Here is a 27,248-nt window from a genome sequence, read left to right on the forward strand (position 1 = left end):
GGGCTAAGCTGCTCGGCAAAGGAGGAGAGGAAGGGGTGGTTGTACAACTGTAGGGTTTCCTCTCTACTATATAGTTCAGGATAGTGAGTTTTTCAGAAACACTGGAAAACCCTGCTAGCTTTACTCGTTCTTTCTGTCCTCCTCCAGATCACTAGGATATTCAGAACCACGGATGGAGAACACATCCACTTTGGTGGAACACATGCATTCCGTTGAAAGCTCACAAAAGAGGTGGATGCTCTATTTCAAGTTCTTTGGTTCTTAGGCTTGCATTATTGTGCGAGAAATGCTAGCAACTTTATCCACCAACTTTCTCCTTTAATCTTTTTCAAAAGCTAGCTCAAATCGATAAGTAAATTTTATGATCCGTACTTTTTTTTTCATTAAATTGTTGTTTAGAGATCAACTATCAACTATATCGGAGGTTGTTTGGTCAATCAATTGTATCAAATAAATGAGCAATTCAACAAAAAGTGAACTTGTTACGATACCATTGTTTTGTTTGATATAATTCAATGACCAAACGACTTCGGTTGATTTTTGCTGAGATCATCTCTAAATGATATAATATAGAGAATGAACGGTTCGGGTCATGAATTTAGTTATGATTTGAGCTAAATTTTGGAGAAAGTTGGAAGGGAAGGTTGGTGGAAAAAGTTGCGAGCATTCCTCATTATTGTATAAACTCATGAGAATAATAAGATACATACATGTTTAGAGATTGGGCAAAAATTATGTATTATGCGGAGTTGAGCATTAATCATCATAAAATCTATAAACTTCATCCACTCGATCTTCACATTGAAATTTTCAACGCTATCAAGTTCGATTAGTTGGCATGCATGGTTTTCTTATTTTCTTTAATTTCTCTTTTAAAATTTGGTGATTAGATTGAAGTTGACAGTAAGCTAGTGTAACAGTATCTGTTAGTATATCACAGCTAGCTGATTCATCAACACCAACTTAGGTATCCTATTAACCTGTCTACAATGAGTATTGAGTACTATGTGGGGATCAAATAGATATTTTTAATTTGCATATTTCAATGGATTACAAAAACCAATCTTTTCTTCCCAAATGGCCATTCTCTCCATTTAAATACAGACAGGGCGTACTCTTGTATCACTTCTATTCTCTTGGAAGTCTTGATTAATTTCAACTTTTCAGTTATATCTCTAATTTAGACTTTTAATCAGGGTTTAATTAATCAGCAAATAATTTAAAGGTTTTTTCAACATTTTGCAGATCATATATCAATTCTGTGAAGAAAACACCTACTTCATCAACATCAAAAGGGTCATCAGCTTGTGCCTCAAGGGTTGCTTCCTTGTTGCTTGTTCTGTTCAGGGCAATGCAGTACTTAATCCAACCCATTATGAGACTTCTTCATCCAATCACCCATGCTTTCTCCAAAAGCCGATCATCAGCTGATGAGCTCATGATCATGCAAATTGAAGAATACCATGGCATGAGCACTCATAATAAAGTGTTCGAAGCTTCAGAGCTTTACTTGCACAACAAGATAAGCCCTTCCACTAGACTCCTCAAAATTGTACAGACTCAGAAAGAGACTAAGTTTGCCATCCATTTCTCAAACAACCAAGAGTTTGAAGACATTTATGAAGGAGTCCAGCTGAAATGGAAATACAATTCCATATCCAAGAAGTCCAATTATCCTAGCAAAGCAGGGAAAAAGCAGCAATTCTTTGAGCTCAGATTTGATGTCAAACACAAGGAAAAGGTCATGGATGCTTACTTGCCTTATGTTGTAGAGACATTCAAGGCTATGAAAGATGCAGGAAAGATTGTCAAGCTGCATACACTTGTAAGGTCAGAGGATTACAAAGTAAGATGGAGTGCAATCAATCTCGAACACCCTGCAACATTCGAGACCATAGCCATGGATTCTGAGCAGAAGAGATCGGTTTTGGAGGATTTGGACAGGTTTGTTAAGAGGAAAGAGTTCTATCAAAGAGTAGGTAGGGCTTGGAAAAGGGGGTATCTACTTTATGGTCCTCCAGGGACTGGTAAATCATCCCTTATAGCTGCTATTGCTAATTATCTGAAGTTTGATATTTATGACTTGCAACTCACGCATTTGATATCGGATATGGAATTAAGAAGAGTGTTGCTGGCAACAACAAATAAATCCATACTCGTGATTGAGGATATAGATTGTAGTCAATTGAAGCTGCAAGATAGAAAGAACAGCAGTAAGAAAAATGACTCAGAAAGCAATCAGGTTATCTGTCATTCTTCTCCAATATTAAAAAGTGTACACATAATTTCTTAGTCATTTGGAATTTGAGGTAATAACATGGCTAGTTTTTAAGCTTGAGTTTCGATGTATTAAGCTGTTAACTTCATTCTTTTTTCTTGCCTGCAGCTTTTGCTATTGGGACGACTACTGAACTTCACAGATGGCCTGTGGTATAGTTGTGGAGAAGAGAGAATCATTATATTCACTACCAGTCACAAGAGCAAACTAGACCCTGCATTGCTGCTTTCAGGACGAATGGACATGCACGTCCACATGTCGTATTGCTCATATGAGGGCTTCAAAACATTGGCCTCAAATTACCTAGGCATCAAGGAACACCAGCCTTTGTTTGATGAGATTGAAAGCCTACTGCAGAAGACAGAGGTCACTCCTGCAGAAGTCGCCGAAGAGCTGATGAAGAGTGAGGATGCTGATGTTGCACTCCAAGCTTTGATCACGGGGATAAAGGAAATGAATAAAAGGAAGGAAGATGAAAAAAAGGCCAAAGATGAAGAGAAAGTTAAGAACGATAAAGAGAAGGTTGATCATAAACAGTTGACATATTTTATTTGATAAGAGATGAACAACCGCACAAAGCAGGGGAACAATCATCAGGGATAAAAATTTAGCATATTATGTTGAATTAATCTGGCTTTAATAAAATTTCTTTTCATTTCAATGACCATACAGTTTTCATGCCAAACAGTTCCGGCCACATCTTCACGACCGTAAACCGTGGCTGATCAGAGAATGTGATAGGAGCATATTTATGCTACGTTATTATTATTTATTCCTATGCTTTTCTTTGTTAGTTTACATTATTTTTGGATAATTTATTTATTTTTGTGTTTATTAGGTTTTCCGAAGCAAATAAGGAAAAGAAGGTGTAAAGAAGGAAATTGCGTGGAATTTTGATTCACTAAGGATTCTTGATGGAAGAAGACTTTCCCTTGAAGAAAGGAGTTGGAGATTTACAAGGAAACAAAGTGAAAGAGTCTCAAGGAGGAATAAAAGCCCTTAGAAGTGAGAATTTTAGGGCTACACACGCACACAAGGAGCAAGGAACGATTGGAGCAACACAAGGAGAAGAAGTAAATTCGGAGCCCCAGAAACGATCGATCGTTTCACTCGGAAGATCGATCGTTTCCCCTGTTTTCCAGTTTTCGATTTTATTCCTTCTTTCCAAAACTCATGTATTTCTTTTGTGTGTTTTCCAAGATGATGAGTAGCTAATTTTCTTATAGTTAGGGGCTGCTTTCAGCCCTAGACATGGTGTAACTATGATGTTGGCGTTTATTTAATAAGTTCTAAGGATTTCGGATATTCATTGGTTTATTGTTTGTTCATTGATCAATTTTGTATGTTTATTGATGGTGCGCAACATTAGTATGCATGCTAGGTTGTAAGGCTATGAGTGTCTTGTATGATCATCATGTCTACTTGCATTCTAGAGTAGCGAATGAATGACTTGAGCCCATTCATATAAACCAACGTCTAGGTATACTAGGACAACACCAGTACCGAAATTGCCTAGCCTTATTCATAATCTTTTAGACCTTAATGACTACTAGGTGAGAGCTGTGCGAGAACATCACTCTAGGTTCCATTCTAGAAGCTAAGTTAAGTTGAAAACATCATTCTCTTAACATACCAAGTAAGAAAGATTGATAGGTTAAGTACAACACATCATTGTCTTAGCTTGAATAAGGATATTCGAATGAATTGAACTTGTTAGTAAACACATGATAGGTGTAATCATGGTCTAGTGGTGAGAAGTAGTTCCTAGCTAGTTTTCTCATATTTTATCAAAACCAAAAACCCTAAGTTGTTTTCTATTTTCGTTAGTTTTCTGTCTGTCGTTTTCTTTATTTTATTTAGTATATCAGTTCAACTCCGATTTACCCCAATTTTTGTATGCGTCTTCGTCTGTGTGTCTAGTTAGTGTGTATTTAATTTCATAATTTTTGGTTGAGTCTAGCTATAGTTTTTATTTTCGTTTTCATTTAGTGTCTGTTTCGTGTTTTCGAGTCAGTTTTGCAATTGTTGAGTCACAATCCTCTGCGGGAGACACCCTCTTTCCTATACTACCATCGATAACTACTGAGATTGCAGGGATTTATTTAGACACCTATTTTGGGTGTGTTAAAATTTGGCGCCGTGTCGCCGGGGATTGTTTTCCTTTAATAATTGCAAATCTTATTTGTTTTTACTAATCTTTCTTTTGTTTTGTGTTTTTAGGTACTTAATCGCTGTGTATGCAAACTCGGGGCTTTGGGAGCAATAAGCTTGTTCCTTTAGATCGTGAGATTGAACGCACAGCTAGGTCACATCGGAAACGTGCGTCTCAACGTGTGGGAGAGCAGGACAAGACGGATTCTTTCGTTTTTCCACCAATTCCACCACATTCACTAGTTCCACCATCACCTATTGAGCTACAACAAGCTGTGATCACACCTCTTCCTGTGGGTGGTGTTCATTCAGACTCTGAGGAATCTTTCAAATCAAGTGAAGCTGAAGACGAAGAGCAGTTGGTTAACATGGCAGGAAATCGTACTTTGAAGCAATTGACCGCACCTACTGCTGTGCAACAACCCTTGTGCATCGCTTATCCTGCTGGGGCACAAGGCTTTGAGCTTAAGTCGGGCATTCTTCATCATCTGCCTAAGTTTCATGGGTTCTCAACCGAGGATCCTAATCTTCATCTCAAGGAATTCCATATGATTATTACAGGGATGAAGCCTGAAGCAGTTCTTGAAGAGCATGCTAAGTTGCGTGCCTTTCCATTCTCTTTGGAAGGGAAGGCAAGGGAGTGGCTGTACAATCAATCTCCAGGGTCTATGAATTCATGGGATCAAGTGCAACAAGCTTTTCTTGAAGAGTACTTTCCGGCTACTAAAGCAGCAAGCATAAGGAAAGACATATGTGCTATCCGACAGATGCATGGAGAGTCCTTTGGGGAGTACTATGATAGGTTCAATCGCTTGATTTCTTCATGCCCAAACCATCAAATCAGTGATCATCTTCTCATAATCTATTTCTATGAGGGATTGTGTGGCACAGACCGCATAATGCTTGATGCAGCAAGTGGAGGAGCTTTTGTGGACAAGATACCTGCCAATGCACATGCTTTGTGCAAGAATATAGCCTCCAACACTCGTCAATATGGAGGGAGAGATGTGATACCGCGGCAAAATGTCAATGAGGTAAGTTCTACTTCTAATTTAGAAGCACAAATAGCTAACCTCACTAATCTTGTGAAACAGGTGGTGCTACCCAAGCAAGTATGCGGAGTATGCTCAATGATGGGACATACAGCTGACATATGCCCATCATTAAATGATCAAGGTGGCTGGGAGCAAGCTAATGCAATTGGAGGGTTTCAAGGGCAGCAACGAGCTAAATATGATCCTTTCTCAAATACCTACAATCCGGGATGGAGGGATCATCCAAATTTCCGCTGGAATAATAATGACAATGTCCTGCAGCCTCAAGGCAACAACTTCAATCGATCTCCACCTGGGTTTCAACAAGCAAGGCAACAAGCATCATATCAAGCACCACCTCAACAACAAGGCCAAGGTATGTCTGTGGAAGATATGATTAAAAATTTGACTATTACTGCTACCAACTTGGTGCAGACGACAGCTGCATATCAACAAAAGACGGATAAAGCTATTGAGAATCTTGAGCGTCAAGTGACACAAATTGCAAACATGGCGGGCCAACAACATCAACCCGGCAAACTTCCGAGCCAAACGGTTGTGAACCCCAAAGGGGGTTTTGAGAATGCAAGTGCTATCACTCTACGAAGTGGAAAAGAAGTCCTAGAGGCTCCAAGGGTGAACAACAGGGATAGGAAGGCTGTTGATGCAAAGGAAGAACAAGAAGAAGAACCGGCCACCAAAAACGATCGATCGCAGGAACAAAACGATCGATCGTTTTCAGTCCCAGAAAGTCACAGAAGCAAAACGATCGATCTCACAGCTGAAACGATCGATCGTTTAGCCCATACATCAGAAACGATCGATCGCCCAGAGGAAACGATCGATCGTTTGGTCAGGCATCCGAAATCTTCCAGAAATTCCAAGGTAACCCCTGAAGTTCCAGTTTCCACTAATTCTTCTTCTGTGCCTTTTCCTCGTAGGTTTGCTAAGTCAAAGAAGGAGGAGCTCGAGAAAAACATTTTGGACACATTCCGGAAGGTCCAAGTGAACATACCCTTGCTAGACGCGATCAAACAGGTTCCAAAATATGCTAAGTTCTTGAAAGAACTTTGCACCAATAAAAGGAAGCTACAAGGGAATGAAACCGTCGCAGTCAGTGAGAATGTCTCAGCGGTACTTCAAAGGAAGCTTCCACCAAAGTGCAAGGATCCAGGGAGTTTCACCATTTCTTGTAAAATAGGTAACACCAGGTTTGAACGGGCCATGTTAGATCTAGGTGCATCAATCAATGTAATGCCATATTCTGTTTATGCATCCTTAGACCTAGGTGAGCTTAAAGATACAGGTGTTATTATTCAATTGGCTGACCGTTCTAATGCTTATCCGAGAGGAGTTGTGGAAGATGTTTTGGTGCAGGTTAATGATCTTATTTTTCCGGCTGATTTCTATGTGCTTCAAATGGAGGATGCTACATCATCTTCTTCATCTACTCCTCTACTTCTTGGCCGACCTTTCATGAGAACTGCTCGCACCAAAATAGATGTTTATGAAGGAACCCTCACCATGGAATTTGATGGGGAAGTTATAAGCTTCAATGTCTTTGAAGCAATGAGGTATCCATGTGATGTGCATTCATGTTTCTCCATTGACATTCTCGACTCGTTAGCGCAGCAATTCTTTGATGTAATGAAGGAGGATGCATTGGAAGTTGCTATTGCCCACGGATTTGAACATGAATTACCTAAGAACCCAAAAAGGGCCGTGCACTTTGATAATACCATAGAAGAGGCAGCAGCCTCTCTTGAATCATTGCCATATCTATCAGGTAAGCATAATGTCTCTTATATTTCTCTTCCAATTTCTAATGCAACGGTACTTCCTTCTGTGGTTCAGGCACCTACATTGGAACTCAAACAACTGCCCGAACACTTGAAGTATGCGTATCTTGGAGAGAATGAGACATTGCCGGTCATTATAGCTGCAAATCTTACGGCAGTGGAGGAGGACAAACTGATCCGTGTGCTTAGGGAGTATCAAACAGCCATTGGTTGGAGCATAGCGGATATAAAAGGTATAAGTCCCGCCACATGCATGCATAGGATCTTATTGGAGAAGGATGCAAAGCCCACTCGAGAAGCACAACGCAGACTGAATCCTCCCATGATGGAAGTAGTAAAAAAGGAGGTCCTTAAGCTCCTAGATGTGGGTATTATATACCCTATTTCAGATAGCAAGTGGGTAAGCCCTGTGCAAGTTGTTCCAAAGCGGTCAGGGGTGACAGTTGTGAAGAACGAAGCCAATGAGTTGATCCCTACACGTGTGCAAACTGGGTGGAGGGTATGTATTGACTACCGCAAGCTTAATGCCACGACACGCAAGGATCATTTTCCCCTTCCCTTCATCGACCAAATGCTTGAAAGGTTAGCCGGTCATTCTCATTATTGTTTTCTTGATGGTTATTCTGGTTATAATCAGATTGCTATAGCACCTGAGGATCAAGAAAAGACGACCTTTACTTGTCCATTTGGGACCTTTGCATATCGTCGTATGCCTTTTGGGCTGTGTAATGCCCCTGCTACGTTCCAAAGATGCATGGTAAGTATCTTCTCTGACATGATTGAAAAGATAATTGAAGTTTTCATGGATGACTTCTCAGTTTATGGGGATTCTTTTGATGCATGTTTAGATAATCTTTCCCTAGTTTTAAAACGTTGTCAGGAAACTAATCTGGTCTTAAATTGGGAGAAGTGCCATTTTATGGTACAACAAGGGTTAGTTTTGGGCCATATAATTTCTGCAAAGGGAATAGAAGTTGATAAATCTAAGGTTGAACTTGTTAGCTCTTTACCCCTCCCTACTTCTGTTAGGGAGGTCCGCTCTTTTCTTGGACACGCAGGTTTTTATCGCAGGTTTATTCTCGACTTCTCCAAGATTTCTAGACCGTTGTGTCGCTTGCTTCAAAAGGATGTAGCCTTTGAGTTTGATGAAGAGTGCGTGGCTGCATTCAACAAGTTGAAAGAGTTACTTTCCACCGCACCCATCATTCAACCACCGGATTGGAGTCTTCCATTTGAACTCATGTGTGACGCCTCAGATTATGCTGTGGGAGCTGTACTTGGGCAGCGTGTGGGGAAAATCCCCCATGTCATCTATTATGCATCTCGGACACTCAATGATGCCCAATTGAATTACTCCACAACGGAGAAAGAGTTTCTTGCTGTAGTTTTTGCTCTTGAAAAGTTTCGCTCTTATTTAATTGGTACTAAGGTTACTATATTTTCTGATCATGCAGCTCTAAAATACTTACTTACCAAGAAGGAAGCAAAACCGCGCTTGATTAGATGGATGCTCTTACTCCAAGAATTCGATTTGGACATCAAGGACAAGAAAGGGAGTGAGAATGTAGTTGCAGACCACTTGAGCAGGCTTATTCATAGCTCCAAGGAGGAGGAGGATGCATTACCATTGAGAGATAGCTTTCCAGACGAGCAACTTTTCGTTGTGCAGAAGCAGGCAGATGCAGGAAACAGAGGTAACGATCGATCGTTTCTCTCAAACGATCGATCGTCGATTGCGCAAAAACAGAAAACAGAGCAAACGATCGATCGTTTCTCTCAAACGATCGATCGTCTGCAGCCTAATCCGGAAAACGTTGATCCTTGGTACGCAGACATCGTGAACTACAAAGCTTCCAAGCTGATTCCGGATGATTTGACTCGAGCACAGAAGGATAAACTCATCAGAACCGCCAAGCAATACGTGTGGGATGACCCCTATTTATGGAAGTATTGTGCTGATCAATTGGTAAGAAGGTGCCCTCATGATTCTGAGTTTCATTCTATTCTCACCTTTTGTCATTCCTATGCCTGTGGTGGACATTTTGGAGCAAAGAGAACAGCTCTTAAGGTCCTTGAGAGTGGATTCTATTGGCCTACCTTGTTCAAGGATTCTTATCTCTTTTGTAAGTCATGTGATCGTTGTCAACGAACAGGTAATTTGGGCTCTAGACATCAAATGCCACAAACTCCTATTCTAAGTGTTGAACTCTTTGACATTTGGGGCATTGATTTCATGGGACCATTCCCTTCTTCGTATGGTAAATTATATATTCTTCTTGCTGTTGATTATGTGTCTAAGTGGGTGGAGGCTAAAGCCACCCCGACTAATGATTCTAAAGTGGTTTCAGACTTTCTTAAGACTAATATCTTTTCAAGATTTGGAACACCAAGGACAATAATCAGTGATGGAGGATCCCATTTTTGCAATAGGACATTTGAAGCTCTGCTCCGGAAATACAACATTACTCATAAGGTGGCAACACCTTATCATCCTCAAACGAGTGGCCAAGCGGAGGTGTCTAATCGTGAAATTAAGCAAATTTTGGAGAAGACCGTTGGCCCTAGTAGAAAGGATTGGAGCTTGAGACTTGATGATGCGTTATGGGCATATAGAACTGCTTACAAGACACCAATTGGAATGTCTCCTTTTCGGTTGGTGTATGGTAAGCCTTGTCATCTTCCGGTCGAGCTTGAACATCGTGCATGGTGGGCTGTCAGGCAATTTAATATGAACATCGATGCAGCTGGTGTGCACAGAAAACTTCAATTGAACGAGTTAGAGGAAATCCGCAATGATGCGTATGAAAGTTCTCGTGTTTACAAGGAGAAAACTAAGGCGTTTCATGATCGCATGATTTCCAGAAAGGATTTTTCTATTGGACAGAAAGTCCTTCTCTTTAATTCTCGCCTTAAACTTTTTCCTGGTAAGTTACGTTCTAGGTGGTTTGGACCCTTTCGTGTTACTAACGTATATTCTCATGGTGCAGTGGAAATCCAGAACTTCAAGACACATGAGAAATTCAAGGTGAATGGGCATCGACTCAAGCCATACTATGAGACGTTCGTGGAGCATGATGTGGAGGACGTACCCCTCCACGACCCGGCTCCTTCTGAGTGATCACCATTGGTACTGTCAGGCTGAGGACATTAAACCAAGCGCTATTTGGGAGGCAACCCAGTGATGGAGGACTTGGGCGCAGCTCTGAGCTTTGCTACATCCAGATTTGCTCTCTTCAATCCATCCTCTTTGTTTTCTTGTTCTATATTTGCTTTGTGTTTTGTGGGTGTTTCTTTGTTTCCATGCTTTATTCTCTTCATTGCCTGCTTCGTATTTATCCAACATTGAGGACAATGTTAAGAATAAGTGTGGGGGAAGGAAAACATTGTGTTTCTAGTGTGGTTGCGATCGATCGTTTCAGTTTTAACGATCGATCGTCGACACCAAAAAAAAAAAAAAAAAAAAAAAAAAAAAAAAAAAAAAAAAAAAAAAAAAGAGTCTAGTTTTTAGGGTTAATTTTCTTGTGAGTCTTAGGATGCCTTTCAACTGTCTAAGACGAGCTTATATCTTCTGAAATTTTGGCTAATAGAGGATCACAAGATTGAGATTATGTCAAAAGAATTCGTTGGTTAACTGAGATGTATAGAAAGCATATGTATGTGTAGTAGATGTGGTTCATTGTTAACATGGTACAGAAATTGAGCATGCTAGGACAAGTTGTGATTCATACATAACCTTTGTGAGCTTTTGTGCCTTATATGTGCTTTTCTTTCTGAGCGTTTAAATGAAAAATAAAATCTTATTTTCTTGGCGATGAACTTGCATGACTTCATTATTTATTCATCTTGATTGACTACTTGCCATAGCTCTTTGATGGACTATAGAGATTACTAGAACTCACTTCTATGCCTGTCGAGACTTTTATCACTACGCTTGAACCTCGGAAGGGATAAAGGCACTAGGAATCGCCACCAGAGCCAAATTAACCTGTGTCCCCTTTATGCACACAAGATGTGCAACCCCCTAGTTAACCCCTTTTGAGCCTACATTCAGCCTTTTCTTTCACCAACCCCAAAATTCCTTACCTTTTAACCTAGTATAGTTATATCCTTACCCTATCTTAAGGAATTGGTGGAGCAATTACATTTGAGGTTTACTATGTTCAAGGGTATTATTTGCAAGCAAGTGTGGGGGAAAGTCTATTGTAAATATCGGTCCAAGGAAGAAGAAAACAATGTTGGCTATCGAAAAAAAAAAAAGAAAAAAAAAAATAATAATAATAAATAGCCGAAAAGGAAAAAAAAAAAAAAAAGAAATCAGTAAAGAAACATCTTCCTTGGATTTGATACATGGTTTTGTTGTATTATGGGAGTGAGTAGAATGAAGCAAAGGCCCAAAAAGATGACATTTGGCCTCGAAAAGAAAAATTACGGACTTGCTTCATGTGTTTCGAGTTTGATTGCCTTGAGGAAATTCATTGTAGTTCTTATATCTCTACATCAATATCTGGTGCTCCACCAAAGTTCCTTAGGACTTTTGTGATATCCTAATCTTTTCTTTCTTGAACTCTATACCCTTGGCCCCATTACAACCTTTAAGTAAGACCTCTTTGATCCTTGGGGACGGCGATTGATCTGTGGAGATTTGTGTGTGGGAGTGAGCATATGGTTTGGGTCCATCCGTGCAAGTAGTTGATGTCCTTCATGAAGTCATAATTGAAAAAAAATTCGTACAAGCTTTTCCTTTCTATTCTTTATGAGCCACATGTTGGTCTCATACATTTGAGTGAATGAGCTTTTAAGCATTAACCTTGAAATCTGAGAGAAGAAAGAGTGCATACCCTTGTGAGGATGAATCATGATTTGTTCGAAACATGTTGAGCTCCACTACATCACCATTGTTACTCCCATGTCTTACATGTTTATATGTGGACTATATGTTTTGAGTAACTCGTGAATTGCTAATGATTAATTCTTGGTTAAGTGCTAATCTATGTGCCATGAAAGTAGGGGATTGCTGAGACAAAATGTTGGAAGGCTTAGTAGTATGTTATGGCGTCAGTTTTGAGTCTTATTAGTTTGTGGTCTTTAGTCTTTGAGTCTTTGTTTGTTTCGTTTTTGCTAAGGGACTAGCAAACAATAAGTGTGGGGGAATTTGATAGGAGCATATTTATGCTACGTTATTATTATTTATTCCTATGCTTTTCTTTGTTAGTTTACATTATTTTTGGATAATTTATTTATTTTTGTGTTTATTAGGTTTTCCGAAGCAAATAAGGAAAAGAAGGTGTAAAGAAGGAAATTGCGTGGAATTTTGATTCACTAAGGATTCTTGATGGAAGAAGACTTTCCCTTGAAGAAAGGAGTTGGAGATTTACAAGGAAACAAAGTGAAAGAGTCTCAAGGAGGAATAAAAGCCCTTAGAAGTGAGAATTTTAGGGCTACACACGCACACAAGGAGCAAGGAACGATTGGAGCAACACAAGGAGAAGAAGTAAATTCGGAGCCCCAGAAACGATCGATCGTTTCACTCGGAAGATCGATCGTTTCCCCTGTTTTCCAGTTTTCGATTTTATTCCTTCTTTCCAAAACTCATGTATTTCTTTTGTGTGTTTTCCAAGATGATGAGTAGCTAATTTTCTTATAGTTAGGGGCTGCTTTCAGCCCTAGACATGGTGTAACTATGATGTTGGCGTTTATTTAATAAGTTCTAAGGATTTCGGATATTCATTGGTTTATTGTTTGTTCATTGATCAATTTTGTATGTTTATTGATGGTGCGCAACATTAGTATGCATGCTAGGTTGTAAGGCTATGAGTGTCTTGTATGATCATCATGTCTACTTGCATTCTAGAGTAGCGAATGAATGACTTGAGCCCATTCATATAAACCAACGTCTAGGTATACTAGGACAACACCAGTACCGAAATTGCCTAGCCTTATTCATAATCTTTTAGACCTTAATGACTACTAGGTGAGAGCTGTGCGAGAACATCACTCTAGGTTCCATTCTAGAAGCTAAGTTAAGTTGAAAACATCATTCTCTTAACATACCAAGTAAGAAAGATTGATAGGTTAAGTACAACACATCATTGTCTTAGCTTGAATAAGGATATTCGAATGAATTGAACTTGTTAGTAAACACATGATAGGTGTAATCATGGTCTAGTGGTGAGAAGTAGTTCCTAGCTAGTTTTCTCATATTTTATCAAAACCAAAAACCCTAAGTTGTTTTCTATTTTCGTTAGTTTTCTGTCTGTCGTTTTCTTTATTTTATTTAGTATATCAGTTCAACTCCGATTTACCCCAATTTTTGTATGCGTCTTCGTCTGTGTGTCTAGTTAGTGTGTATTTAATTTCATAATTTTTGGTTGAGTCTAGCTATAGTTTTTATTTTCGTTTTCATTTAGTGTCTGTTTCGTGTTTTCGAGTCAGTTTTGCAATTGTTGAGTCACAATCCTCTGCGGGAGACACCCTCTTTCCTATACTACCATCGATAACTACTGAGATTGCAGGGATTTATTTAGACACCTATTTTGGGTGTGTTAGAATGCTAGTAAGATATGTTAGTAATAAGGAAATTTTGCTCTTGACATAGATGTGGAATACCACTTGTACCAATAACTTGCTAAAAACGTAGCCTGAACTGTTTGACACATCCATGTAAAGTGCAGAATTTCATTGATCCAGGTACTTTCGAATGACGATACATTCGTTGACAAAGGTATGTCCTTGTTTGTTTTATTTATTGATCAGGAGACTTACCGATGAATAATTTGTCGCACAAAAGTGTGTCGTTTCACTTCTTTCAGATAGAGACTTCCTCAAATCCGTCAAGGTCTGTCATTTCCTATATATAAAAAGAAAAAGATTTTGAGGTTCATTGAGTTAGGACTTGGGACTAAGCGGATTAGGCAACTCAGCCATCAAAAATGTTGATTTTTCTCACACAACAAAAAAAAGCTATTTTCTCAAAAAAAAAAAAAAGAAGAAGTTGAAAACAGAAGTATACAGGATAACTCATTAATTATGGACTAATCATACATTGATATTTGGATTAAATACTAGTTACTCCATATACTTGGAGGCTATAGAGAGTAACTAGTATTTAGTTCTTGATATTTTGATTGAAGGAGAATAAACTAAATAAAGGCATAAAGCTAATCTTGAAACTGTCCTTTAAGGAAACTTTAGGAGTCAAAATATCTCTAATAACATGCAGCAAGGAATAAATCACCACAATTTTGAAAGATCAAAATGATCGAAAAAGAATATATTTTGGAACAACAATGGTAAAACGTGCCCCCATATTGATTTTCTTACCCTATTCAAAAATTTCCACATTCAATTATCTCTATAATTTTCCTTTACAGCTTCCTGCAAACGCTCTTGATTTTTCAATTTGGTAAAAGCAGGGTTTTAATTTCTCTCGGTTATTCTACTCGATTATTAATTCTACACGGTTTTTCAAATTTCACCACATAAATCCCCATTGCTGAAGCTTCGAAGGCTTGTACTTCCTCCTATGTTTCTCCCCTGCTTTTTCTAAAGCCATAAACCACCATAGACAGCCAGACCAAGCCAAACCTAATTAGAAAAATCAAATTCAGAGGGTTCTCTGAGCTCTTTATCAGTTTATTTTGTTTGACGACGCTCTTTTCAACCATAATTTTCTTCTTGATCTGAAGTACATTTCCAAATCTCCTTGCTTTATTTTGATGTAAGACGAGAATGTGCCTGGTTTAGTGATGTAGGACGAGAATGTGCCTGGTTTAGCCGGAAAACTAGAAAAATAAAGAAGCGGCGTAGAATCAAGAAGAGTGATTGGAAAATAGGTAATTCACGCATAATGAGGTTAAAATTTGGTTTTGGACGAGTGCGAAAAGTCAAGTTCTGGATTGTGAATTAGATTGGAGTAAATTTTGGCCAGAATGTCCGTTTGAGATGCATGATACCTTTCCAGAATGGGAACGATGAGATCTTCAAGTCTCACTTTAGTGAGCCCTAACAGGTTTAGGCCAAAATATGTCGTTTGAATTATCCGATTCGGGATTTAATATTTTTAGGCTTGTCTTACATTTGTTTTAGGATTCTTTTTATTTTAGATTTTTAGTTTCATTTTTAATTTGGATTCTTTAGGATTTCTTGATAGATTATTTTTTTGAACACGGGGGGTGTCAGTCCATTGAAGTAAAGTAGGAAACATTACAAGAGATGACTCACCCGGACTCTGGGCAACGACAGAAAGAGTCATGAATGAAAAATCTAAGACAAACCTAGACTAATCAAACATAATGAATCCATGAGATGAAGCTCAAGTGCTGTAGAAACATAGTTCGACACTACTAGGATGGTCCCCGACCAAAGACAAAAGACCATCCCAATTTATTCATGTTCCCATCGACTTCCCCTATTCGAGGGCACCCATGGGAGTGCATTCCTCAGACTCAGAACCTTTGCCAGAAGACATGTGAACCTCCCTATCAGTAAGGGTGGGTGTTCCTGCAGCCAAACCCGAGCTGCCTTCACCAGAGGAAGGATTGTCCACTGCCTTAAAACTCCTCTTCCTGCTAGGTTTTGGATCCTCAGAAATCAGCTTCTTAGGTTTCAAACCCACAGGTTTTGGATTATTCTTACGCCCAGGAGGACGTCCCAATTTAACCTTCTTTGCCGGAGAAACTAAGATAACCCCGTTCTTACTCTTCAGGGCCAATTCAGGTTCAAAACCAAGATCAACGGCCTCCACCTGAGGAGCCTCCTCAACTGTCTTCTTACGCTTAGAATATTTCTTGATAGATTATGATTTAGGGTTTTGGAGGCCTATATAAGCACCATTATGCTTTGTACTAGAATCAGTTTATGATATCAAATTTAATAAAATGAGAGATTTTTCTCAAATTCTCTAGTGGACTCTAGATATTTATCTTTTTAGGGTTTATTGCTTGTCAACCCAGGTTACTTCCGACTGCGTCAGGTGATACCCTAAATTCTAAAAGACATAGTTCTGGAGTCCACCAGAGAAATAGAGAAAAATCTCTAAATTTTATTAAATTTGATATCATAAACTGATTCTAGTACAAAGCATAATGGTGCTTATATAGGCATCCAAAATCCTAAATCATAGTCTATCAAGAAATCCTAAAGAATCCAAATTAAAAAGGAAACTAAAAACCTAAAATAAAAAGAAGGATAAATTTCAGTTTAGTACCATGTGGTTTACACTCGACATCATGTCAGTCCCTGTCCTTTCAATTTGATCAGTAACACCCCTGAGGTACCAATTTCGATCACCCGTGTCCATGCCGTCCAAAACAGACGTTAACTGCTGACCTGGCTCTGACAAGCTCAGCAAGAAGGCCCACATGAAGGGGTAAAATCGACAATTGACAAATCTTGCCTCCAAAAACCCAGAATTTGACAGAACCTAATTCTTTCATTTTTTCCAATTCAAACATATTTAAAGACATGAAAACAACCTGATTTATAACACAATACAATGAAACAATAACAAGGACCAATTGAAACAATATCAATAACATCAATATCGTCAATTGTATTTCAAAATAGCAGACCCAAACAAGTTACATGTCTTCAGAATAGCAGACTCAAACAAGTTACATGTCTTACATCCATCACCCAAAAAAACATGTCAAATGGGATCCAAAGATTGCAGTTTTAGTAGACCTAATCATCTTATCAAAAGATTAGGTCTAGCAACCTTGTACCACAACACAAGGTTGCACAAGTGATTGAAACACAAATCATCATCAATATCCCAAAACAAAAACTGATCACGTAAAAGTAAACCAAGGCCAGCTAATCTGAAATTCTTTTGACTCTATTTTCCACTTTCTCTAAGCCTCTTTGATGATCTAGTGGGTGTTGCAGAGGCTGTACCTTTTGCAGCAGTTCCTTTCGAGCTTGAAGCAGGAGCAGCTATTGCATTTGTAGAAGTAGCTCTTGCATTTGTGGGAGCAGCTCTAGCTGTGGCAGCCTTCTTCTCATCCCTTTTTTTCTACAATCACTCAAACCACACCAACTTAGCTCATAATTAATTGGACCATTTTAATCATAAGATTTTGATCGATTAGCTAACCTTTAGTACTTCTGCCCTTTCCCTTGCCTTCTGCCTTAACTCATTCTTTGTCTTGGTAGCCTTTTTCTTACCAGTACCCTACAATAAATGAAGAAACAAAATCAGCATTGTATTATTCGAAAAGAATGGTTATGTGGTAAAACTAATTGGTTGATTATACAAAAAATAAAGTTTGGTTGCTTGATTTGCAGATGTTCCTGCCTCTTCATTGTTCCTCTTCCTCTTGTTCATATTGGTTGCTTTTGGCTTGGGAGGCAAGTGCCTATGACATGATCTCTCATTGTGGCCAACCACACCACAATTACCACACCTCAAACTTCTCTGAACTTTGTCAAGCTTGGAACCTCCATTTTCAGCCCTCTCTGATGCATCCTTGATCCTTGCTGTCCTTGGCCTTCCCGGCTGTCTTGTGTACTGGGGGGGTAGGATTGTAGGTTCTTCAGAAGTGGACCACAACTCCATGCCATTAACAGGCTTGATGGTGTGGCTGTAAGTGGCCATATATGTCTTTTTCAAGTAGCAATCATCAACAAAGTCATCCGGGTTTAGCCTCATGAAGTTAATTGCAGCAACACCATGTTTACATGGTATACCACTCAAGTCCCATCTCCAACATGCGCAACTCCTTCTTTCAAGATCAACAACATGCTTACCTCCTCCAAAACTTTCCACTTCAATTTGTGGACCTCCAGAACCATGTGGGATACAATCCCTGGCAGCTTTGACTTTGTTTTTTTCCAAAATTCCTCGAGGTTTAGGGTAGATGGTACCCTCATACTTCATCATCTTTTCCTTCCTCAACATAATCCTCTTCATGAGTTTAACCCTCATCTCCTCAAAGCTTGACACAACCGGCTTGCCTCTTGCACCTAATATGAATGCGTTAAAGCTCTCACATAAATTATTCAGAAGAATATCACACTTAGTGTGAGTCTTGAAGTGTGCTCTACACCAGTGAAGGGGAGGCCTTGTTGGATCTACAAGACAAACACATGTATTAATCCAAATGGGGCAGAAACTAACTTACTGATCTGCATCCAGCTTTAAAACCAGTCTTCAATGCCCCGAGGCAGATGTACATCCTTTTAAACACAGGCAACCCACTAGCATCATTGAAATCACCTTTTAAACACAGGCAACCCACTAGCATCATTGAAATCACACTTTATGTCCACCCTGGTTTCAGGGTCTACTCTTTTCAGTTCTGATCCATAGTCCCTTACTCTAGCATATTGCTCCATGATGGACCTTTCAAGCAGCTTCAAGGCTGCCCTCTTAGCTCTATAGGCCTGCTGCACGGATACCCTAGCCTTTACACCCGCTGACATCGTTTGTGCAAGTGATTCTGTTCAATAAATAAAGGAACATATTAGGAGGAACGGATTAGGAACATAATCATTCCAAAGAGTTGAAAATCAAAAATATGAAAACAAAGGTACCTGTTTTCCAATCAGGATTTAGCTTGATCTGATCCACAAACTTTTCAGTTAGGTAAGGTGCCTTGACCATAGAGTTGACATGAACCCTAGAACATGTATGATTTGCATGATATGTCTTCACCATCAGGGTTGACTCATGTTGCATTTTGCTAGCATACAACTCGAAGGGGCAGTTGTCCGCTTTGCAAATCACTCTCACCCTCTTTCTGTCACTCTTCAAAAAGCAACATTCCCATCCTCCCATTATTGATTTCTCTCTTAAAGCAGCTCTCAAGATTTTTGCTGATGCAAACTTCATCCCCAACTTAAACTGTGGGTCCTTCATGTCACTCTTGGGATTGAACTCTGAAAAGTCATCCCCTATCTCACCATCAGAGTTGGCTGCACCTCCTAGTACTTCCTCATCAGAATCAACTGCTTTATACATATCTTCATTGTCCTCGGCCACAATCTCTTCCTCAACAGTACTTCCAATAGCAGCTTGTACTTGTGTACTTGGGCCAATACTCTCACCAAAGACATCAAATTCAACTTCCATATCTTCCAGCCAATTGTCATCCCAACCATAATCCCCATATTCATCATCCTCAAAATGTGGCCTATAATCTTCATCTGCAGAATCATCAATTCCAGATTCTGCCTCATCCTCCTTATAATCAACCTCCACTCTTCCTCTCTTCCTAAACTCCCTCACTTTAATGTCAAACAAATCCTCACTTTCACTGACCTTTTGTTTACCTTTAGCCTTTAGATCCAAGGCAGGTGTTCTGCTTGCTTGAGTAGGTATGCTGCCATCTCCATTCCATTCTCTAATCACAATCCCAAGCTCTTTTTTGGCTGCTCTCTCTATCCCAGGTTTCTTCCTTGGTGAATCCGGAAGCTCTTTTATGATAACCCCAGGTTTCTTTCTTGGAGAATCCGGGAGTTCTTCAATCACAACTCCACTCTTCTTTCTAGCTGGACTTACAAAACAATCTGCCTCCCCATCTTCATACATATATAACTCATTATCCGAGTTTGTTTCTTCATAGTCATCATGTAGATCCAAGTGATCCAAGTAGATGATGACTAGTCGAATTTCTGGTACACAGCAGCACATCGTAATTGCGTCCTTGTCTGTCTTAATCTTAGTCATACCATCATCCTCATTCCCTATACTGTACCAATAATCTATTCTCCTTCCACTGTAGTTTTGGTTTAACCCTCTGACCATCCCATCAACCTCTACAAGTGACATTCGATCCTTATCTACATGGTCATAGTAGTTCACTTGACCACCAATATAATTGCTTCCACTGATGTATCCACCATGATACATCTTGACCGTAAAGTAATCTGGGTGATCTGCAACATAGAGAAGGAATTAATCAGCCATTATTAAATGCAAAACAACAACACAACCAAACAATTGAATGAATGAGAAGCACCACAAGTCCAAACAAAACAACAACTTTTAAAAGCCCTCCGGTCAAATTTCTTCTTTTGTCCACATTAGGACCACACATGCAGTACTATATTAAAGTGCATAAAGCAGCTCCCCAACAACCATCACATGCATTCTTTACACTTTAACCGACTTTACACCACAATTTCTCTAAACCATAAACACAAACAGACAACAGCTCAATTGAATATGAAAGATGCAACAATAAAGCTACACATAATCATTTATAAACCCATTCCACCCACAATCAATCCCCTCAAATAGTCATTCACATTTCCAAGCACCAAATCAAAAACATGTTTAATCCCTAAACCGTCAGCGCAAACAGACAAGAAAGGTACAAACTTTGCCATTTATAAACCCATTCCACCCACAATAACACCCCATAAACCTACACACCAAATCAGAAGCTTCGAAGAGGGCTAAACGATGCCCTAAACCCTAGCTTATAGCAATAACCCCCAAACCCATTCCTAATTGAACACCCAAACCCTCAAAATTTCAAAACCATTGTTCAACCCACTCTAATCGAAGACCGGATTCAAATTTTCTAAACAAAAACAACTCACCATATTTAGGAATTTCATCAGCAACTGTATCCCCCCCATTTCGGGGTCTCCATTCATCCATCGACGCTTCAAATGGAGGATTTGTTAGTTTGGGTTGCCCAATTTTAGGATAGATTTCGGTGCTAGATTTTGGGGGAGATTTGGGTCGCTCGGGGAGGATTTTAGGAGAGTGAGGTGTTTGATTTCGTTCAAAATGAATTAGGTTAGTCGAGTGGAGGCTGATGGGAAGTATTAGGGGCAGATTAGGAATTTCACCCTTCTTGTGGGCCTTCTTGCTGGGCTTGTCAGAGCCAGATCAGCATTTGACGTCTATTATGGACGCCCCACGAAATTTTGGACACGGGTGATCAAAATTGGTACCTCAGGGGTGTTTCTGATCAAATTGAAAGGGCAGGGACTGACATGATGTCGAGTGTAAACCACAGGGTACTAAACTGAAATTTTTCCTAAAAAGAATCCTAAAACAAATGTGAGACAAGCCTAAACATATTATAGCAAATTACCAAAAACTACAATATCAGCAAAGTTTTTCCCATGAGCAGAGCTCATTTGGCTACTTTCCATGCGGTAAGCAAGCCCACGCACCATTAAAACCCATTCGGCCAATTATATATTTATTTTTTAATTTTTCCGTTAAGGTGCATTGACATAAATACCCATCATTGTACATGGATATTTCTTAGGCTCTCAGATAAGAGAGCATTGATTGCTCTTCCACCTAGGGATTTGTGAAAGAAGCACAGAGGTCAAGCTATGGCGATGGATTGGGCGATGAAAAAGAAAATAGAACAGCTTTTTTGAAGATGAACTGAGAGACCAGATCTAGGAAATAAGCTCTTTGATTCTCTTTGATTCTACCAATTTGAGGTATGTGATTTTGTATTTTGAATCTATTGATTGAAATTATTTCTATGCTAGTAGTTATCTGATCTCAAATCTAAGAAGAATCGTCTTGAGAGCTTCTTAATCACACCTAAACTTATCATGAATTTGGCCTATGTTAGAAGACAAGTATTTGTGTTTTATGCAGATTCATTGTTCATATGCCAAACATTAATGGGATGACCAAGTTCATTCAAAAGAGAATGAATTAGATATGATATTATGTTCTTTATAGGAATTTATTCATTTTAGTTTTCTTAGTTCTTCTTCAACACCTAAAGACATGATATTTTCTGCATTAGAATGAAAAAGATTGGGATTTGTGTGTTTGTGTCTGTTGGTATATCTGCTCTTAAAATAAATAATAATCTTGTGCACAGGAGAAAACAGAAAGTAAGATTCATTTATTTGGTATTTAACCTAACTATTGAGTTTTTTGTATTTGATAGATTCTATATTGGGTTGGTTGTGATTTTTTATTATCATTTCAGATAGTAGCTGATAGCTCGGTGCAGAGTACAGAGCAAGAAAACATTTTGTGAAGGGAGAACTTCATCAGATTGGAAACTATTTAGGATGACATTGACTATTTAGGTTTCAGTTCCACTGATGTATTATGGCTTTTCCAATCATTAGTCATGTCCCTTCTAATGAAAAAAAACTTATACTGCAACAAGGTTTCCTTGCTTTAGAGATCAGTTTAATCAACCCACTGTGAATTGCCATAGGACACAATTGTTAGGTGATGGTAAGTAATTGAAAGCTTCAATATACCCTTGTACTGGGTTTTGATATTTGGCTACACTTAATTACATATCTTTTATGAGTTGGTTGATTGTGGTACACAATTTACTTTTTTGTGATGAAATATTGATGTGGTCAATATTATAGAGGCTTTATTTTGGTAATAATTGGAGCTTTCTTTGCTCGTCTGTAAATCTTATTATATCTTAGTATTTGTTATTGTTGGTTAGTATCATTATTTACTATTGAGGATCAGTGAGTTTATTTATTGTTAGCATATGTCTCAATCCATCATGATCACTAAAAGATACAACAACCCTAAAGGTCAATGATCTATTTGCTCTTGCTTTCATATTACTTTCAATTGTGTTAAGGTGACACGCTACACCCTTATAGTTCATTTTGGAGTCAATAACATTCTAAACTATTGAGGTTCAGTAATGTTATTTGGTACTGAGGGTCAGTAGTGTTGTTGCTACTGAGGGTCAGTAGCGTTGGAGCTATTGAGGTTCAGTAATGTTATTTGGTATTGAGGGTCAGTAGTGTTATTTGCTACTGAGGGTCAGTAGTGTTGTTGCTACTGAGGGTCAGTAGCGTTGGAGCTATTGAGGGTCTTATAGGCTTTTCTATTTCATTGTACAAATAATGCTTTTCTGGTTCATGTCTTTCAGTATTTGTTGTACTTGTTAGTGAGGGTCAATGACTTTATTATTGAGGCATATAGTCAATAGCATTCTAAACTATTGAGGTTCAGTAACATTATTTGGTATTGAGGGTTAGTAGCATTGTTGCTGCTGAGGGTCAGTAACATTGAAGCTATTGAGGGTCAATAGCCTTATTTACTATTGAGGGTCTTATATGTTTTTATAGTTCTTTATGATCCATGTCTTTCAGTATTTGTTATTGAACTAGTTAGTGAGGGTCTATTAACTTTATTATTGAAGACATTAGTCACTTGCTATTTGGGATCAGTAACAAATAACTATTGAGGGTTAGTAAATTTATTTGCTCTAAACTTCTAGTTCATAGTCTATTTTATAATGTTCCTCCTTTTCTTTCAAAAGTCAGAGTAATCATTTAGAGTTTTATACCACTTTTTCTTTATAGAATGGGTTGATACTGTAGTACTGTACTATATTATTTGTTAGAGTAGAATAATTGAAGTGACGGATGATAAGAGCAACTCCAACAGTTTCCCCATATTTTGATTTTTCTCTACTTTAGGGAAAAAAGAGTCTCTTTTGCTCCAACAGATTCCCTATAACTTTCCTTATTTTAGAGAAAGTGAGGAAAGAGAAAATCAAATTCCCTATATTTACAGCAATCTCTAAAATTTTAAGGAAGAATATGGAGATTTTAGAGATTGCTGTAAAATAGGGAACCTGTTGGAGTTGGAGAAGAAAAAAATGCTAAAGCTTTAACTTTTGCTTCCCTATTATACAGAAATTATAGGGAAGCTGTTGGAGTTGCTCTAACAGTGAAAATTGGGGTCTTAGGAGCATAAGTTGATAAGAGTGAGAAATTATTTTAATCGGTTATATTCAAAAGATGGAGAAAATACAAATTAATTGACATATGCATTTGATTGAAGCGGTGGCAATTATGTAATTTTCATTAATTTTATAGACAAAAGTTGCTTGCGTCAGCATTAATGTGTCCGCATGGGAATTACGGAGACGTCCTTTGCGCATGGTACTTGGACTGAGCCAATTTACCTTACTGGTAATTATCCCAAAATATTAAATCCCGAATCGGATAATTAAAACAACATATTTTGGACTAAATTGGTTAGGAGGACTCACTAAAGTGAGTCTTGAAGATCTCATCATTCCTATTCTGGAAAGGTAACAGACATTCTGGCCAAAATTTACTCAAATCTGATTCACAATCCAGAACCTGACTTTTCGCACGAGAAACCCGAAAAGTCCAAAACCAAATTTTCTTTGATATTGCAGCGGCTAGTAACCTCATTATGCGTGAATTACCTATTTTCCAATCACTCTTTTTGATTCTACACCGCTTCTTTATTTTCCGATTAAACCAGGCACATTCTTGTCCTACATCATATTTCCTCTGAGATTGACTAAGAGTTTGTGCTTAGTTGTTTGGCATTTTTTTTTTCAAAATTAATGCTTGTGTGGTTTTGATTTGCGTTACCCTCGTGAGTTCTAAGATAATTTCTCAAGTTTCTTTGCTTATCTGGTTTGACAGTGTTGAGATTTATACTTACCAACATTTCATTGTCCACTTTTGTTGTTATTAGTTTCCCATCGCCCAAAGGAAGTTACTTCACCCAAATCAAGAAAGATCAAATACTGTTTTCCTATTGTTGTTAGGAACTCTCTGTCTTGCTCTACCAAGTACGAAGGATGAGGTATGTACTTCCCTAGTTTATGATTTCCTAGTTCCAATAAGAATAGTGTCCTATAAAAAGGGCTGCTCTAGGCCAATTCAGTATATCACTCAATCAGAAAACCTACATAATGAAAACCCTTCAGGTGATGAGATCACTACTGTTAATACATGTTGTGGTCTGCTTACTACTTATTGGAGGGGGTGACAGCAGAAAAGTATTCAAGCTCTCCGAGGAGAAATTCGAATCCGAATCCTCGTTCGAGTACAATGCCATCAGCTGCAGAGCCCACAGCGCTTCGCTCACTGATTTCGGAGGAGTAGGAGACGGCAAGACATCAAACACAAAGGCCTTTCAAGCCGCAATCAACCACCTGAGTCAGTACTCAACCCAAGGAGGTGCTCAGCTTTACGTTCCGGCCGGGAAGTACTTGACCCGTAGCTTCAACCTCACCAGCCACTTCACTCTTTACCTTCACAAAGAGGCTGTTCTCCTCGCTTCTCAAGACCCCCAAGAATGGCCGGTGCTCAAACCACTCCCGTCTTACGGCAGAGGAAGGGACGCAGCAGGGGGACGCTACACCAGCCTCATTTTCGGAACCAACCTCACCGACGTCATCATCACCGGAGACAACGGCACAATCGACGGTCAAGGTGAATTCTGGTGGAACAAATTCCACAGTCAAAAGTTACAGTACACCCGCCCGTACCTGATAGAGATCATGTTCTCCAGCAACGTGCAAATATCTCATCTCACTCTTTTGAACTCTCCATCATGGAATGTACATCCCATTTACAGCAGCAATATACTAGTGCAAGGATTGACCATCATAGCTCCGGTGAGGTCTCCGAACACAGATGGAATTAATCCGGATTCATGCACAAACGTCAAGATTGAGGACTGTTACATTGTCTCCGGCGACGACTGCGTGGCAGTAAAGAGCGGTTGGGACCAGTACGGCGTGTCGTTTGGTATGCCAACCAAGCAACTAGTGATCAGACGACTTACTTGTGTTTCGCCTTACAGCGCCGCCATTGCATTGGGCAGCGAGATGTCCGGCGGGATTGAAGACGTCAGAGCAGAAGACATCGCGGCCGTTGATACGGAATCCGGGGTGAGGATCAAGACAGCTGTAGGGCGAGGTGGGTACGTGAGGGACGTGTACTTAAGGAGAATGGAAATGCACACCATGAGGTGGGCGTTTTGGATGAGTGGCGATTATGGGTCGCACGCTGACGATGGCTATGACAAGAAGGCGTTTCCTGAGATCAAAGGGATTCACTACAGGGATGTGGTGGCTGATAATGTGACAATGGTGGCGAAACTGGAGGGCATTGCTGGCCATCCGTTTACGGGTATTTGCATGTCGAATGTGACAGTTGGATTGGGTGCTAAAGCAAAGAAGCAGCCGTGGAGCTGTGCTGATATTGAGGGGGTTGCAAGTGGCGTGACGCCGACACCGTGTGATTTGCTACATGGTGGTGATCCGAGTCAGGGTGATGTTGCTAGCGGTGGCTGTGATTTTCCTGTGGATGTTGTACCAATTGACATGGTGGAGATGAAAAGATGTAGGTATGATAGTAGGATGAAGTCGCCTCCTTCATCTCCTAGTCCTTCTAGGAGTCCAAGTTCGTCTGATCAGGACCCTGCGGACAAGGATCCAGCTCCCAGTCCATCATCATTAGGAGGGCACGAGCTTGAGCACTACTATTCGACACCGCCAAAACCAGCTGATAGCGTGACGTCAGAATCACCATCAACAAGTTCTGCTGGGCCTGATGCACCTTATTATGACATTCATGGTCGACGATCATCATCAAAAGGAAAGCCCAAAAAATGGAAGCCGAAGCGGTCACCACCGCCTCCTCCTTCTCCTGCTGCGCCTGCGCCATTGCCTCCTAAGAATAATGCAAGCGCCGCTGCTGAGATGGGTACTGTTTGGACTCGGTTTGGCTTCGCTTTTGGTTGCGTTCTTCTGGCCATCATGAACAATCATATGTATTAATTATTAAGTTCCATTCTATATTTGCTTTTGTTCTTTGAAGTATTCCTTTTTTTTTTTTTTTTTTTTTTGAGAAAAATTCTTTGAAGTATTCAAATCACGATTAATAAGTATGTGTTGTATGCTAGCAATATGCTCCTGAAGTAGTTCAACAGGAATTATATATCATGATCGATGAATGTTCGATTTCTTTTCCTCTGCCTCATGAACCCAGATGCAAGGAGATTTATTATAGCATTGCTTTTCATTTCAGCATACACAATCTGTTTTTGTTTTTTCATTTTAGGCATTATATCCTACCCTTGTATTCTATGATTTCTTTAATAGTTAAGGCTTGACAACAGCAGTTTAGGCGCGGCCCTACCTATCAATCACGCATAAATAAGACAACACAGAGGACAAGGAGTGGTCCACTCCATTCAACAAGGAGATGTATGAGCATGGAAAAAGATTAACAAGG

At 39.3% G+C, this 27,248-nt stretch overlaps 3 protein-coding genes and 1 long non-coding RNA gene across 4 annotated transcripts; all 4 read left to right on the forward strand.

Annotated features, from left to right (window-relative positions):
* Nucleotides 1-989: 989 nt before the first annotated feature.
* Nucleotides 990-2,833, forward strand: LOC133731160 (AAA-ATPase At3g50940-like). The gene is made up of 3 exons (XM_062158603.1): nucleotides 990-1,000; nucleotides 1,246-2,242; nucleotides 2,387-2,833. Exons 1-3 carry the CDS (start codon nucleotides 990-992, stop codon nucleotides 2,831-2,833), a joined length of 1,455 nt encoding a protein of 484 aa, XP_062014587.1.
* A 1,682-nt stretch (nucleotides 2,834-4,515) lies between these two features.
* Nucleotides 4,516-10,380, forward strand: LOC133731161 (uncharacterized). The gene is made up of 4 exons (XM_062158604.1): nucleotides 4,516-6,588; nucleotides 7,537-8,922; nucleotides 9,061-9,253; nucleotides 9,758-10,380. The coding sequence occupies exons 1-4, from the start codon at nucleotides 4,516-4,518 to the stop codon at nucleotides 10,378-10,380; spliced, it is 4,275 nt and encodes a 1,424-aa protein (XP_062014588.1).
* Nucleotides 10,381-21,501: 11,121 nt separating this feature from the next.
* LOC133733786 (uncharacterized) lies at nucleotides 21,502-22,600 on the forward strand. The gene is made up of 2 exons (XR_009857900.1): nucleotides 21,502-21,674; nucleotides 22,181-22,600. It is a non-coding gene; the product is annotated as an uncharacterized LOC133733786 (long non-coding RNA).
* A 2,101-nt stretch (nucleotides 22,601-24,701) lies between these two features.
* Nucleotides 24,702-27,015, forward strand: LOC133734325 (probable polygalacturonase). The gene is made up of 2 exons (XM_062161955.1): nucleotides 24,702-24,807; nucleotides 24,932-27,015. The coding sequence occupies exon 2, from the start codon at nucleotides 24,935-24,937 to the stop codon at nucleotides 26,789-26,791; it is 1,857 nt and encodes a 618-aa protein (XP_062017939.1). The 5' UTR covers nucleotides 24,702-24,807; nucleotides 24,932-24,934; the 3' UTR covers nucleotides 26,792-27,015.
* Nucleotides 27,016-27,248: the final 233 nt, after the last annotated feature.

Source organism: Rosa rugosa, chromosome 2, assembly GCF_958449725.1.
Source record: "Rosa rugosa chromosome 2, drRosRugo1.1, whole genome shotgun sequence".
Lineage (NCBI taxonomy): Eukaryota > Viridiplantae > Streptophyta > Magnoliopsida > Rosales > Rosaceae > Rosa > Rosa rugosa.

Coding starts and splice junctions, on each gene's coding strand:
- LOC133731160 (XM_062158603.1), top strand. Junction 2,243..2,386: donor ATGACTCAGAAAGCAATCAG/GTTATCTGTCAT, acceptor TCTTGCCTGCAG/CTTTTGCTATTGGGACGACT.
- LOC133731161 (XM_062158604.1), top strand. CDS start 4,516: ATGCAAACTCGGGGCTTTGGGAGCAATAAGCTTGTTCCTTTAGATCGT. Junction 6,589..7,536: donor CCGTCGCAGTCAGTGAGAAT/GTCTCAGCGGTA, acceptor ATCTTATTGGAG/AAGGATGCAAAGCCCACTCG. Junction 9,254..9,757: donor AAGGTGCCCTCATGATTCTG/AGTTTCATTCTA, acceptor CTTATCATCCTC/AAACGAGTGGCCAAGCGGAG.
- LOC133734325 (XM_062161955.1), top strand. CDS start 24,935: ATGAGATCACTACTGTTAATACATGTTGTGGTCTGCTTACTACTTATT.